Source organism: Falco rusticolus, chromosome 6 (genome assembly GCF_015220075.1).
Source record: "Falco rusticolus isolate bFalRus1 chromosome 6, bFalRus1.pri, whole genome shotgun sequence".
Taxonomy (NCBI): domain Eukaryota; kingdom Metazoa; phylum Chordata; class Aves; order Falconiformes; family Falconidae; genus Falco; species Falco rusticolus.
The window spans coordinates 15,328,411-15,344,598 of NC_051192.1; the positions used below are offsets into that span (position 1 = coordinate 15,328,411).

Genomic DNA, 16,188 nt, shown 5'->3' on the forward strand with positions numbered 1-16,188 from the left:
GTGTGTCTGTGTGTCTGTGCGCGTGTGTGTGGATGTGTGTGTGCCTGTGTGTGCATATGTGTGTGTGTATGTGCCTGTGTGGTTGTTTCCATTTTTTTAAAATCCATATTGGACCGTTACATTTAATTATAATCCGGCTTCAGAGATAACTTAAAGAAGTATAGAGAGAAAATTCGTTATGACATCTGTCGCCAGAAAGGGCAACTCATTACCACGTTAAAACCGTTGCCAGAACGAAAATCAGAATAATACCCCTAATAATATAATGAAGTGGAGAAAAATCACCACCAGCTCGCCAGGAATGGGGAGTTCTCACTAAAAAGCAGGACTCTCCTTTCTTTCGAAACGCAGGAAAAAGAGGGGGGGAATTTTGGATCTGATTCGTTATTTTAAAAAGAAAGAAAAATAGGGGTTCAAAAAAAAAAAAAGAAGGGAAGGAAGGAAGAAAGGAAGGCGAGCAGGCGGCAAAGCTTTCTCAATGTGTAACGCTGTAACATAGGGACGGGACTTGTGTGTATTCTCGGTAGTTTCCTCTGTTTGATGACTTTTTGTGTGTCAGCCCCAGATATTACAGCTGTGATTAGGAGGTGGATGGAAAGATGAATGGATGGACAGATAGATAGATAGTTTTTATTTCAGCGCGTGGATTCCTTTCGCTTGGCGGTTATAAGGGCAGGCTGGGCTGTTTATGATTTTTTGAACAGACCTTTATGGCACCAGCCCAAGGTAGGAAAGGATCTTTTGTTGCTGGGGTTGCCGCTTGCAGGCTTAGACGCCTCTGCAGGGGGAGAAGCTATGCAGGACAGCGTGCTTGGAAGAACCGTACCCGGGGTTTTCAATGACAAACCTCCAGTTTTGGGGTCTTCTTTTCACTTCTTCCTTTCAGATACGTCATGACGGATCAAACAGTTACCGTTTGATGCAGCTTGGATGCCTGGAGTCTGTGGCCAACTCGACCGTCGCCTATTCCTCCTCATCTCCTCTCACTTACTCTACCACGGGCACCGAGTTCGCCTCCCCGTACTTCTCCACTAACCACCAGTACACCCCACTGCACCACCAGTCCTTCCACTACGAGTTCCAACACAGCCACCCGGCAGTCAACCCCGACGCTTACTCCTTGAACTCTCTCCATCACTCCCAGCAATACTACCAGCAGATCCACCATGGGGAACCCACTGATTTTATCAACCTGCACAATGCGCGGGCGCTCAAGTCCTCTTGCTTGGACGAGCAGAGGAGAGAGCTGGGGTGCTTAGATGCTTACCGCCGCCACGACCTGTCTCTTATGAGCCATGGATCCCAATATGGGATGCATCCAGATCAAAGACTCCTGCCAGGACCAAGCCTCGGGCTTGCAGCCTCGGGAGCAGACGATTTGCAGGTAAATAGCATGCGATCTCCTTTCGAGACACCTTCTCCTCCCCTCCCCCTGCCCCGGTTCCCCCCTCACCCTCCCCACTTTCCTCCGCTCAGAATAGCTCATACAAAGGTGGGAAGATTCATCCAAAATCCGATCCAGAGCCCGTCTCCTCCAGAATAGTAGCAACAAAAAATGTGGGGAGGAAAAAAAAAATGGGCAAAGGCAAGTGGCCTTTCTTGGAAAAAAGAAAAAAAAAAAACCAAACAAAAAACCAACCAAACAAAAAAACCCCCCAAACTCGAGCCTGACTTCCCCGCGTGGGTTGTGTCTCCGTGATGGCTGAGACCGTGGAACCCACCCGGAGATCTTGGGGTGCGTGTGTGCCCGTGCGGGTCCCCGTGTGCCTGCACAGCCCCTTATCCATGTCACACAGACCCTAAATCAAACCAAACCAAACCCAGCTTCTTGCTTTCTCTAAACTTTTCCTTTCTTTCGGCGAACGGAACCGTTTAAACGAACGGACGGAGCAGGGAGGTGTGTTTAGGAAGGGATGGAGTAGGAAAAAAGAAAAAAGACAGGACAGGAGATAAATCTCCTTTCCGACACACATACAAAGGCAAACCTTCCGTTGAACTCCGTGGCATGAGGCAGGGAAGAAATAAACGGGAGCAAACGTTCGTCAGAAATACTCAGTCCGATAAAAATCCCTCGCAATATGCGATCTAGATGTTAATAGGGAGAGAGATACAAGCAGATAACGCTGAATTCATCTATCTACGCGTCTAATCACTCACCCATTCCCCCCTAACCGGCATCTGGACTCATCCAAAAAAAATTCTTTTTCTATGTATCCAAACCATCAGCTTTATCCGCTCAAAAATACTTTCCCCCGCACTAAAACTTCACCTCCGGTAAATCGAGCCGGTGGCTGAACTGAAATTTCTTTCCAAAATTACAAACAACGCCCTCCTGTATCTCACACCCATTTCGCAAAGTCCCTTCCAACCAAAAGCAAACCTTCCTTCTCCCGACGAGTGAGGAACTAAAGGCTTCCCGATCAGCGGGGACAGACAAATGGGACCGTATTTACTGTACTTACTTTTCCCCCAAATCTGGCTCCCAGTCATACAAAGCTTTCTATGTTGGTCTTTCTAAAAAAGACGTAGCGGTCAAAGACTCGGGGAAAAAAAATATACCGAAGTTTGTAAAACTAAGAAGGTTTATTTTCTTCCTTTAAAAACAAAACAAACCAACAAAAAAAAACCGCCCAAACCTCTATTGGTAGAGAAGAAAAGAAATCTTTCCCCCCCCCCACCCCCCCTTTTTTTTTCTTTTTCCTTTTTTTTTTAAGGAGAAAAGAATCCAACAACCCAACAAGAAAGAATGTTATCTTTTATATCTCTGAGAAGGAAACCCCAACTATTTAAACCTAGCTTTCTGCATTAAAATTCACTATATAATTTTACCCTCTCTGGCCATTTTTTGTTTACATTTTTCACAAGGATCTCCTTATGTTACCCCCCTCAAAAAAAAAAAAAAAAAGTCTGCCATTCACTGCTCAGCTCAACTAAAACCTATTTACTCCTTTTTATAACCACGTCTGCTGCTGATTTTTTTGTATCTGTACAAATTTTTTTTCTTTGGCAGGCACAAAGCCTTGTATTTTTCAAAAGAGGGGATTAGGAACGTTTGCAAGACAGCAGACAATGCCTAAGTCCCGGGCAAAAAAGCACCATAGTTTATCCAATTTTCGACTTAGTGCCATTCAACTGGTCATTTATGCAATGTCATCCGACCAAACAACATGTTTCCCTTTAAAAAAAAAAAAAAAAAAAAAAAGGAGAAGAGGTTGGTTAAGCTGCTAAAGGCACATTCTTTTTTTATTTATTTAAAGAAGAAAAAATCAACAGCTTTTCTTTGGAAAATATTAATTTTTCGATCACACTTCATTCGAAAGTAAAAGACTTAACGCCTTTGTACCTAATCTTTTCTTTATTTTTCCTCCTCCTTCTTTTCCCGAACAGAAGAGGGAGTGTACTGAGGTATCGAAAAGGCTGAGCGGTGACAACTTGAAAATATTAATATTTCTCGTTACGATTTAGATGATTCAGAACAAACTTGGACTCTTGCGAATATCACCTTGGGCTTAGAAAGAAGCGTTTTGCTGGCAAACAGAAATAGGACTGCACACAAATACTTTTAAACCAAAATTGTGGTCTAACCAGTCTTCCCCTTTCTCCTTAGTCTTTCTTTTTAAAACGTTCATCAGCATATGCCTCATTTCAAATGCAACAAATGTAAATATACTTTTCCCTGAACAGAATTTTAAGTGAATGTCCAATAGTTTCGAGGGCGGTTTAAGTCAGCCTAACAGATGCAAACAGTCTTGGAGCTGGAGTGGCATCTTTCAGTGCCCTAAAAAGATTTTCCATGGGCAACAAAGAAAACTGTCACACCTTTTCCCATCACCGCTTTAATTTATGCTCAGTCGCCAAGTTTTTTTCATATTGATTTCATAATCACTTTAAGGCAGAACACTTAAAATAAAAAAGAGCCTTGAAAAGGAAGGTCTTACAGGGCCAGCGCCAATATGGTGAAAGTGGGGGAGAGAGCCAGGACTGTAAAGATTGTTTTGTAAAGTGGGGTTTTTATTATGCACCGACTCTCTCCGCATTTACTTAACTCTTCACGGGCTGTTGAATAGGTTAACACCCTTAAAGGCCTCTTTCATGTCCAATACCTCGTTTGTTTGTAGAGGAAAATGCGTCTTTAACACATTTCCACTGGGCAAAGATTTAGGTTTGGTTTGTTGTGTTTTTTTAACCCCAACATAAGGAAAAACCCAAAGAAAACCCAACCCTTTCAAGTCTTTTATCATTCCAATAAAAATATTTATTAAGGAGGGCGAAGATCCCCAAATAATCAGCCTTGTAACAGGAGAATAAAGAAATGAGATCTCTTCGGATGTGCACCAGAAGCCCCAGGCAGGTTTTTGGATGGTTCTTCACCCCACACTCACACATGGGTGCCTCTGTTTGTGTGTGCGCAAAGATGCATATTCATCCCCACCTATGTGCGGACACACGCATTGTTACAACACCCTTACGACTCTGTGTAGCCGGCAAAGCCCAATAGGTCGTCTGGTGTTTGTGCTCTTTGTCTACTTCCATGAATACTTTGTAAGTCGGTATAGAGGTGTCGGGAAACAGATACATGAATTTAGCTCCGTGTGTGTGTAAATATATATATATATATATACACACACATAAAATATGCAGCTAAACATGCAAAAATACTACATAAAACTGTATTTTTACCTTTGTGTGTGCAACGGTAGAGTGGGAACACACCTCTCTCAAGAGTACTTGTTTATCTTCTGCCCTGTCATGTAACTGCCGACCTAAAGTCCCTAGTTCAGGAGAAACTCTTATTTAAATGGAAATGAAATTGATAATTATTGTGCATTTGGTGGAGCAGGGGCAGACTGCAGGGTGGCGGTGGGATTTCGCCAGAGTACTGGAGTTCGATGAGAGTCACTGGTTTTCCAGTTCACCTTAACTATTGTTCCTGAGTGAGTCGTGTGACAAAGCAAAAGGTCTGTGGGGTCTCTCTGGGATTCTGATTTTCTTTCTTTCCTGTTTTTTCCCCTCGTTACTTAAGAGCTCAGTGGAGGCCCAGTGTGGACTTGTACTGAACGGGCAAGGAGGTGTGATAAGAAGAGGTAAGAGGTTACAAATACTTGCGTCTATCAGTTTTTGTAAACATAAACCCCTCTCCATTTCTCTCTCTCTTTCTCTCCCTCACTGTTCAGTGCAGTTTGGATTACTGCCGAAATAGTGATAAATTGACGTTTGGCAGAACCACTTTCAAACTAGCTTAGAGCACTTCACATTTCAGAGTCCATTTGCACTTTACAAATGACCTGTTCCTCAGTAGCTCTAGGATGCTCCCGCTGAATCCAGAGCCGCCTTGATTCCTTTTATCATTCCCCGTTTAACCGAGTTGGTCCCTGATAGTTTGAGAAACGTGTTCCCTGGCGCAGGACTGTTAAATCGGCAGTTTGATCTTGTGTGGGGAAAGGAAGGAGCTTTTTTGGAAATGTGCTTTTAGTAGCGCTACAGACCGGTGTGGAACTCTCTTTTGAGTGTCACTTCATTTGATAACCATCTGTCAATGTAAATATCTAACGTCAAAGTTAGAGGAAAGATTTGGAACTCTTGTTAAATAAGCATTTCTTCAGAGTTTGTGAAACCTGAGCGTTCCGGGGAGTTTGTTATTGCTGTCACTTACCCTGAAAGAGAAACAAAAGTCGTCTAAAGGCCTGAGGAACACATTCTTCTTACAAGCTTAAACACATACTTTCCTTTCCAATATAAAACGAATAATGCAGTCGGAGAGAGGACACTTGGTGGCTCAGCCCCTTGGAACTCGCGCTTCTTGACCCGTTACTGCCTTTCTTTAGTCATTCCATCGCCCTGAAAAGCAGATGTTTAAGAGGTGTTTCAGGCGATGCGATCCTACCGGAGCAGCGGGCTGATTTCAACCTGAACAAACTTTACACCGAAACAACAGTGACACGCAGCTGTGGCGGGCGGACCTGGGCGCACAGGCGGTGACATGTACGGGAGGGGAGGTTTGGGGGTGCCCTCTCCCCGCACCTGCTGCAGACCAGGGGGTCCAGCTTAGCTCAGCTCAGCTCAGCTCGTCTCGGCTCGGCAGGGCGGGCGGCAGGAGCGGCGGGGCGGGCGGAGGCGCGGTGGTGCTGAAGGGACAGCTCCCGGCCCCGCCGCGCCGCGCGGCCCCGGCCCCGGCCCCGGCCCCGGCCCCGGCCCCGGCCCCGGCCCCGGCCCCGGCCCCGGCCCCGCCGCGCCGCTCCCCCCGGGGCGTGCGGGGAAGGCGAGCGGCGGGGCCGGGGGTGTCCACATCTCCGGGCCCCTCCCTGGGCAGCGCTGGGCGGACGCTGCGGAGAGGGCTGGCAGAGCGCCGGGCTGGCCAAGTCCTGCCCGAGTCGTGGTGTCGGTGCCTGCGCCTGCCCAGGGGCTCGTCTCTGGGGTTTCGGTGGGCTCTAGTTATCCCGAGGAAGAAGGGGTAATTCTTTCGGGTTTGATCCCAGAGCTGACCTCCGAGGAGATCGTTAGCTGAGGGAGAGGAGGACCGAGTCCCCATCAGCTGGGGTCTGTGCCTGTGGAGTCTGGCTGCGGCTCTCATTTCCCAGCTGACGGGCGGCTCAAACCTCAGCTCAGCTCAACTCCGGTTTATTCAGCTCTCCAGCTCCTGCTAAGCAGATTCCAATTACCTGTGCAGATGATTGCAGTCAAGACTCTCTTCCTCTCTCTCCCCTTCTCTCTTTTTAAAGCGATCAAATTATTCAAGGATTTAAAGATTGATAGTAAAGGAAATCCAGCATGAAAATGTGAGGGTTTCTCTACCCTGATTTAAGTGTTGAACTACTACTGCACTGCTATCTATCTCCTGGCATATTCAGGGAAGATATCAAAGGCGAGAGGATAAGTTTCAAATGTATATTAAAAATACATAATAAATATTTTGTCCGACTTCAAAAAAAGCGATAGGTGTTAGCAGTAATCAAAACATCCTGCGCCTAAGCGCTATACAGTATCCCATATAAATAAATCACACTTCTTTTCTAGTAATACATCAATAAGAATATATTAACTCGAGAGCGGCTTCCCTAATATTTTAAACATCTCGTGTCAGATTTTTTATTTTATTTTTGTCACTAATATATACACTTTTTTAAAGGTTGGTTTTGAGTGCTTTAGATGCAGCAGCAGGAAGAAAAGGGGCAAAGGAAGGAAAGAAGGAAGGGAGGGAGGGAGGGAAGGAAAGAAGGGAGAAAGGGAGAAAGGAAAAGAAAGGAAAAAAAAGGAAGGAAGGAAAGAAAGAAAGAAAGAAAGAAAGAAAGAAGGGAAAGAAAGAGAAAGAAGGGAAAGGAAGGGAAGGAAGGAAGGAAGGAAGAAAGGAAGGAAGGAAGGAAGGAAGGAAGGAAGGAAGGAAGGAAGGAAGGAAGGAAGGAAGGAAGGAAGGAAGGAAGGAAGGAAGGAAGGAAGGGAAAAGAAAACTTCCCATATACTTTCCCAGAGGAATACAGCGTTCCCTAGTCCTCTCTCAAAAAAAGCAATCTCTAAAGAAAGTGCCATGGTTTGCAGTCCTGGTATTAGTACTGATAAGACTGACAAACATCACAAACTGCTTCCATCTCTGGCTGCCATTGCACATATCAGCTGCCTTCTAGATTGTTTAGTGCAGTGATTTGGTGTTTGCTTTTAATGAAGCTCGGAAAGTAAAAGATTTTTGCAAGGCTTAGGTGCTGGAGAGCTAATTACTAGCTAGAGAAAATATTTGCCACCGAGTCCAGGGCAGAGATCCCCATGCTATCACTTTCAGTTAATGGTGTGCAGGATTTAGCCCGGAGCTTCCCTGCTCTAACCATCAGAACCAATAATCTTTACTTTTCCTACTGCTCCTGTATCGATAGCTTCTCTAGCCTCAGGCACCGGCTTTGATATGTTAATATTTCTGAGTACCAAATTCTGCAGAGATCATATTAATGTTGTACATACAGAGTGGAGCTTTGCCTTAAAGTTGAATATTCAGATCGCTCGTTTCAAAAGAAATCACTTGAAGAAATGAAGCTTCTATTTACAGGAGTCGTCTATGGTTTTTAATCATTAAAAAAATCCCTCCCCTCTTATATTTTCCTATTAATCGTCTCAGGCTTTTATTACATACCCATTCCCTTTTAATTCCTCTCTAGGTTGCCATTTTAAAAGCAGAATAACCTGATTCCTGTTTGATTTTCCTGTCTCTCTTTTACCTTCTCTCTCTCTTTTTAAAATAACCTTTTTCTTTTTTCTTTTCTTTTTTTTTGGGGGGGTGGGGGTGGGGTGGGGGTGGGGGAGGGGCCGGGAATGTCCTTCTTTTTAAAATGCCCTCCAAGCCCCCTTCCACACCCATCCCTTCTCCATCCCTCGGACATGAAGTGTATGCAGGCTTGGTGTCCTCACCTCCACATATTTGGATTAAAAAGACAACACGGTGACATTTGGCCTGCATCGTTTTATGAAATCGAGATGGCAAACTCCAAAAAAAGCCCTTGTTTCGCTTTGTGATCATCCATCGTTCCTGCCCCAGGCTAATTTCAGAAGCTTAAATACTGCTATCGCCTCTGGGCCATGAAGAGAGAAGGGCCAACCTATCGGCAATAGCTCTTTTTCGATTGCCCTTGGCAACATAAAATACAAACTACTTTGAATCAAAACATTTTTGGGGAATTAATATGATCTGAACTCTGCACGTTTTAAGAGATCTTGAGTTTGTCAAATCGCTTAGAGGTGACTGACATCCGAATGCATTAGTGCCTAGCTAGGAACAACCCTCAGATCTTATTTGATTAAAAAAAAAAAATAAAAAGAAAGAAAAATAAGAAGGAAAAAAAAAAGAAAGAAAGTAAAAAACACCCTCTTCTTAAAAGCTCAACCATCAGTCACCATAAAGTCTACCAATAAAATCCGGGGAAAGGCGCTCCCCTTTTTCGCTTGTGCCTTTTATGTACTTAGTGGTGGTATCACCTCTTATTTGAAAGGCACTCGCTGAGCCTTGATCCTCTCCCCCATTCTAATTTTACTTTTGGACACTCCAAACTACCGCCTAATGACTCAGTCATTAAGGACGAGACTTTGGGCAGAGATTGGAGAAGGCGGGTGAGGGCAGGGGCTGAGGGCTTTGCGCCTCTCCCCAGGCGAATCTTCTCCCCTGTTACTTTGTGTGTAGATGAAAGGGAAAAAATTAGGGTGCTGGCGTGTCACCCCACCCCACCACCACCGCGGGCTCCTCCAGGCATCCCGGGATGCAGGAACGGGCAGAGGGGCCATCCCCTTCACCTTGCTATCCCCTGCTCTGCCAAACTGACTGGAGTTACCTGGCCAGTTACCTGGCCTGACTGGAGTTACCTGCCAGAGTGACCTCGCAGGGTGACTGAGGACCCCCTGGCCTCCCCCGGCCCCCTCCGGCCCTGCCCCCTGCCGCGGGGGAGGGGAGGGGCAGGGCAGCTCTCCTTCCCGCTGGGCAGCGCCGGGCGGTCCCGGGGCGGTGGCCGGGGGTCCCCGCGCTCCAGCCATCTCCCCGTGCCCGGCCGGGAGCCCACCGAGAGCAGGGCAGCTCCCCTCCTCGTCTTCCCTTTGTTGTCCTCTTCCCTTCCTTCGCCCGGCTCTTCTGAACCTTACAAGAGCCTCGGGACTCTTGTAATAGCCCGTCATTGTGTTCCGATCCTAATGCACTGTCATTAGCACTGTTGTCTTTTTTCTTTTCTATTCCAAGGGCCAATTTAAATCGCATTAAAACCCTAAATAGCTGGCTTAATTAATGGCTCTCGCGGTTCCAGCTGAGATAATCTCCAGCCGACTAAAGCCAAATCGGTCGGCGACTTTCAGGGGGCCGGAGTTGGTGCTGGGGAAGGGGCCGGAGGGGGCTGAGCAGCCGCCCAGAGCGGGCTCTGCCGGGCACCGAGCGCGCCGCCGGGCCGGGGGGGGGGGGGGGGGGGGGCGGCGCGGAGCGGAGCCGCCCCCCGGGTCCTGCACCAGCCAGACCTTTTGGGAGAAGTTTGGGGAAGAGACGTGAGATTGAGGGTTAGGCTGCTTTTCCTTTAGTTTGGTTTTGTTGTTTTTTTTTTTTAATGGGTTTTGGGTTGGTTGGTTGTTTTGCCTTGTTGAGCTGCAAAGGGATGTTCCAGGCTTGGGCATAGAGAGGCGATGGAAAGCTCCTGGGTGGGGATCTCACCCACTTTGGGGGTCTGTGCTGCTCCCCTCTCCTGCTGGGGTAGAGGTTGTGTACGCTGTGTTTTTCTTTGCTCCGTTCCGAGCTGTGGGTTGTCGTGACCCACACAGTCCCAGCTTGGCCTGCCTCAGTGTCGATTTCAGAGCCATGCACACCACACCGAGCAGTTCCTGGCACCCCGCAAACTCAGGCACGCACGCAGGGAGCAAAGTGTGTCGAAGCACAACACAAGTGGGCACCCGACACGCACAAACCACACGCAACCTGCCAGTGCCTCCTGCGACGAGCACAGCTCCCCCACGCTCAACACCATTTCCTCGGCCCCATGCAGACCCCACTCGTGGGACACCAGGGGCAGAGCCTCAGCCCCTCATCCCTTCTTTGCACACACAACCCACACCATGCACAGCCTGCTCAAGCCTTCGTCCTGCAGCCCCACAAGTTCACCTACACCACCCAGTAATTTTTCCAAACGCTGGCTCAGGGAGGGCCCAGTAAAGGGATTCAAAAGTGCTGAGTTCTTATGGCTTGTGCATAGGAAAGAGAAAAGCAGTAGGTTTATTTTCTTTTGGCTCTGTTTTGGGTCCTATCCTTCACCCCAGGAACTGTACAAGTGCTCCTGTGCTTCTGTCGGTACCGTCTCAGTCACAGAGGGCTGGTCCTGGGTGCCTGAGATTTAACATCCTTTTGCAAGTTCATATAGTCTTTAAAGCTGAATTCCTGTAACAACTCCCCTTGTTTATGCTATTCTGTTTCCCACCATAATACCTGGCTTCTCCCCAGTTATTTTTTTAACACTGCTTACGCTTAAAACCCTTAACACTCTTACTAGCCTTATAAACGTCATGTAGGTAAGAGACTGGTCTTAAAAACGGCTAACCATCCCCTCAGTCCTGTTGAATTTTCTGGTTAATATTATAAGCAAACAAACAAACAAACATGTTTTGTGCATGCAGGCATGATTTTGTTTTCTTAGCGTGAATGTTGTAGTGAGGGATATTATCTCAGAATTACATTCATGGAACGAGCTGGTTTACAAGACTACATACATGATGCTAAGTTTTTTAACTTAAGAAAAACCGTAACAATAAGTGATAAACAAAGCAGCACTTACATTTTTCCTGACAAATATTGATGAGTTTTAGAATTTTGAACATTTAGCTCCAGAGACTGATGAATGGGTCAAGTGAGAATAATTTGGAGAATATTTTAAATTGCTTATTGACTTTTTGGAACTGAACACAGGATTAAATAGTACTAAATAAACTCTATACAGTTCACTGCTTGCTTAGATTTGCTACTTACTAGGGGGAAAAAAAGCTAAGGAGAAGCAGATTTTCATTTTTTAATTTTGTAATGTACTGTAAACTTGCCAGAATTTCAGAACAGAAAATATACTATAAGCTGAAGACTCCCACTAACAACACCTGTAGATATAAATAATAGACTAATAAAAAGCATAGCATGTTATTAATATTTTATGTAAGATTAATCTGTAGGCACTCAGGCGTGCTTATACTTAATAATGTACACAAGCACACAAACATGTAAATCCTGAAAAACAAAATAAACAGTACTTCTGCACTGTTGTCACAGTATTTCTGCACTGTTGTCACCAGTTTATTATGATGTTTCTTTCCATAAGTGCATTATATTTATGGATTAATATCTTGAAGAAAGGGATTACCTTATCTTGAATGAACGTAAAATACCCATCATATTGCAGCTGTTATGATTAACAAATAAGAAATGACCATGCAGAGTGTAAGGGTGTGTGTATCTATACAAAATTAGAGACCTGCATTAAAAAAAATGTTTGTACTTAAAGTGTAAAAATCATTCATTGATGTCAACAGATATTTGTCTTTCTCATGCCTAATGAAGCAATAACATTACTTATGAGAAGCATAAAATATGTAAGAATACGGATTTTGTCAATGAAAAGATGCACAAATATTTAACTCTGAGTGCATCAGAGAGACTTACATTTCAGCAGGTGCCCAAGCACATAACTAAATCAGAATAAATCATTGCACTCCAGCCACCCTATTGTCCTCTTCATCTATACAAAGAGAAACCTACAATCAAAACAGACCAAGCTTTTTTCACATCATGTGTTATTGGGATTTTCATTGTGTTGACAAGACTGTTGAGTTAGAGTATGGCTCTGTTGTTCTTGCTGCTGTCATCTACACAACCCATCATCAGCTTGTGTTGGCATTTTGTACTGACTTGTGCTATTTGATGGGGAGACAGAAATAAGGAAGAGGAAACACTCTCTCCATGTTTGCTGTAACTACCTTTCTCAGTATCACATGGCCTAACTTTTGTTCATTCTAGGCTTGGGAAACAAAGCAAAAGCACAGTTCACACAAAGGAGTATGTTGTGATGAGCATGAAGCAGTCAGAGGGAAAAGGATTGGGTCCCAAAAGTAAGCTAGCAAAAATGAAAATAGTCTTTCATTATACCTCTCCTTCAGACCACTTGACAATAATCATAGAATAGAAAAGGTTGATAGAATAGTTTGGGTTGGAAGGGACCTTTAAAGGTCATCTGGTCCAACCCCCTGCAATGAGCAGGGACACCTTCAGCTAGATGAGGTTATATATAACCTCCTGAGGTGACTTGGTGGCTGGGGCAATACAGTATACAGCAGCATTGGGTCCTGGGTCTTTCGCCCAAGTGTGGTCTGCTGCACAAAGTATATCTCTTCCTCACCCATCTTTTTCCTTTTGAACAATCATATTTGTTGAAACCAACATGAAGGTAACAGATCAGAGGGTAGGACTCTGTCATGAAGAAAGAAGCAATTGAATAGAGTTGAATGAAAGAGAAGCCCTGAAGAAGGGTTTGTGTGCCTCAAATCTTCCCTTCTTTCTTTCCCTTTTTTTTTTTTTTTCCCTAATCTATCAGTTGCACTATAAAAGATTTTTCGCCTTTGTCTAAATCTTGCTTGCTTGTGTCTTTAGACCTCTGTGGCTGTAAGAGTGCAACAATCACCATTTACAGTCATCTCTAACACAGTACCTTATGGCAACAGATGATGTCAGGCCAGACCACGTAATCACTTCCCTGTGGGTATAAACAGTTGTCCTAAAAACAGTCTTTTTAATATTCACAGGCCCATTTCATGTGGTACTCGAAGCACAAAATTGCTGAGGCAATCTGCTGGATGATCCAGCCAGCTATCTCCCCTTCTGCCTGCTCTCCTTTTCTTTCTCCTAGCCTTGCAGTAGGACCAGTGGTGTGGGTAACCAGCCAGGGAGCAATGGCCACAGTTTTTCCATCTTTATGTGCACTGGTGGGCACATTACTTTGCAGTGGCTATGTGTGTGGCTCTTCATCTGATGAGCTGATGGGGTCTTATGTACCAGAAGCTAGTCTGTAAAGATCGCTAAAACAAGTAAAAGCTGCTAAGAGGAGTAGAGATCTCCAGGCTGGACTGCTAGACTCATGAAAGGCATTATTTCCATTCTATTTTTGAGGGTATTTTGTCCTGCTTGTTCAGCTGGTATCTGTTAGCATCCCACCTCTCAAACACCCTGTTTCGACAAGGCTGGCTTGGCAATTGAGCAAGGACTGGCATTTCCAACAGCACCTACAGTAGTGTTGGGTGGACAGGAAAGAAAAGATCATTGTTGCCACTGTTGTTTAGCGCAACTTAAAACATACCTTGCCCTCTCCCCATTGAGATGCACTTCTTCACAAATCATTTGTCTGCTCCAATGCATGATCAGAACACTGGGGAAGGAACACACTAAAAAGTGTGTGTTTGGCAAGAAACCTAACCCTTCATCTTCCAGTGTGGTTGCATTTACCCTTTCCTTTCTCTTCCCAGCAGCCCTCCCTTTGCTTACTGTCATGCCTTTTTCTGTTTACCACCTGGTGTAAAGGCCAGGACTTCATCCATCTCTTCTTCAAGGTGGTGTTTATGGTAAGAGAGCCGTGCCTTCAAAACTGCACACAGTTTGTGACAAAGACATAGCTTCATCTAGAAAGCACCACACCGCTCTCTGTTGCTGTGTCAATGAATAATTAATATGGTGAAGTAATTATATGCAACAGATTTTACCTTCTTGTAATTTGCAACTTGTTCTCCATGATTCTGGAAAGCAAATTACTTAGGCTTGTTGTTTTCTTTTACTTTTAACCCATACCTGGTTTACCTAGAATTGCTTTCTTTAAGATCAGGTTGCATAGGCGTGATGTTTTAAAATATTGTAGAGGGTAAACAGTCTTCTATTTGATAGTAATGAGAAGTGTTCCAGTAAATTCTGGTTAGGGTAGGAGCAGCTGCAGGGTAACAGGTTTTTGGATTAAAGGAACAATTATTTATCTGGCATAAATGGTGCACATACTGGCTTAACCTGGCAAGAAGATACACTTTAATATGACACTGATTTCTGTACAGTCTCACTCATTATAAAATTTACAGACTTATTGAAGTAAATAAATATGTACACATTGCTACTGTTTTCTCGAGACGTGTGTATGTACACGTGTGCATATGTACTGCGTGGCAGAAGATGCCAAACAAACAAATCTACTCAGTGCTAACACTCTTCACAAATGTACCTGACAGACCAGAAGTTTGAAAATGTTGATTGAAAATATTTATAGGTTTCTTCACAGCCTTGCCTCAGATATGAAGAAAAAAAACCCACCACCAAACAAACAACAAACCCAAACACCAAAACAACAAAAAACCAAGAACATTTTAGGCATGTGGCACCAGACTTCTGCATTTGAGCATATGAGCTCATGAACTGTAGCTTTGAGCTGTGCAAAAATGTGCATAAGTGCCCTTGATGTGTATATACGTTTGGCGATGCACGGTTTGCCTCTATATTCTGTCTGAGATGTGGACACTAATAACTATCCTGTAACATAATTAGAAAAGGAATAAAATACCCTGCTGTACTGAGTCAGGATCTCACCCATCTGGGATTTATACCAAGAGATGTTATTTTCTGGTGTTGCTGTCAGCACAAATGTTTAAATATACCTTCAAGAGCTGAAATATTTGGAAAGAAATTCTGTTTGCCTTATGCAAGCAAGCAATAGTCTGCCTTTAAGTTTCGTCCTTCAGTTATATTCCTCTGTCTCTGCTAAAACTGGAACACACATAGTCACCTTAATTTTAAGAAGGTTTACATGTGGAAGAAAATAAAGGTGTTAAGATCTTGCCTAAAGTGAACTATTGTTTTCTATTCCATTCTATTCTGTTCCATTCCATTCCATTCTATTCTATTCACACTACAGAATTTAGATTGCAAACTAAAATTTTTAAGCATAATGAAGTGAGCTCTTGCAGTGCAAAAAAGATGGGGTTTTGTGCAAAAAAATAAGGTGCTTGCAGGAAAGAAGAAATTCTGGTAGCCTAAAAAATACAGTATCTTTCTTTTAAGCTTGAATGATGAGCACAGTTTCATTCTGCTCTAAGAAGGTCTTTGTATCATCATCCTCACATAAATCATCTGAACTCCTTCTAGTAGTAGTGCATTGAATTCTATGATATTTATATCACTGTCATATGCAGCTCATTCTTTTTTCTCATATATCCCTCAGGGAAGAATTGTGCATGCAGTGGTAAGATTTATTTCTTCCACAGAGATTTTTATTGTAGTCAGGTTGGAGAAGGCAGGTCAAGGAAAAGTGTTTTGCACTTGGTGATTAAATATGTGTTAGTCCTCAGGATGTTTGGTTGGCTGTTTTTTTGCCCTGGGAGTTTGTTCTATCCTCTTGGATCAGTTGCAGAGAAAGTTTTCTCTCTTGCTCTCTCTCATATTAACTTTAAGTTAAAAGCTCGATTTTGCCTGAGGAGGTATTGATCACAGGCTTCATTGAAAGATTTGGTCATCATTCAGCAGTTTTAGACCCAGGCCAAGTAATCGCCATTTTCAATAAATAATTCTAGAACTAACCTGAGATAAACTGATGTAGCTCAATAGATTTCAATCATTCATATCAGCTGAGGATTTGACCTAACTTTAGAAGGAGTATACGAGGGTTCAAAGGTGTGGAAAGC

At 44.1% G+C, this 16,188-nt stretch overlaps 1 protein-coding gene across 1 annotated transcript in view; it reads left to right on the top strand.

Moving 5' to 3' along the window:
• The first annotated feature begins 464 nt into the window (after positions 1-464).
• Positions 465-16,188, top strand: part of TFAP2D (transcription factor AP-2 delta) — a 54,282-nt gene continuing 38,558 nt past the window's right edge. Inside the window, exons 1-2 of the mRNA XM_037393191.1 lie at positions 465-1,384; positions 5,024-5,084. Of these exons, the coding sequence (XP_037249088.1) occupies positions 839-1,384; positions 5,024-5,084 (607 nt within the window). The 5' untranslated portion in view covers positions 465-838. The remainder of the gene's footprint in view (positions 1,385-5,023; positions 5,085-16,188) is intronic.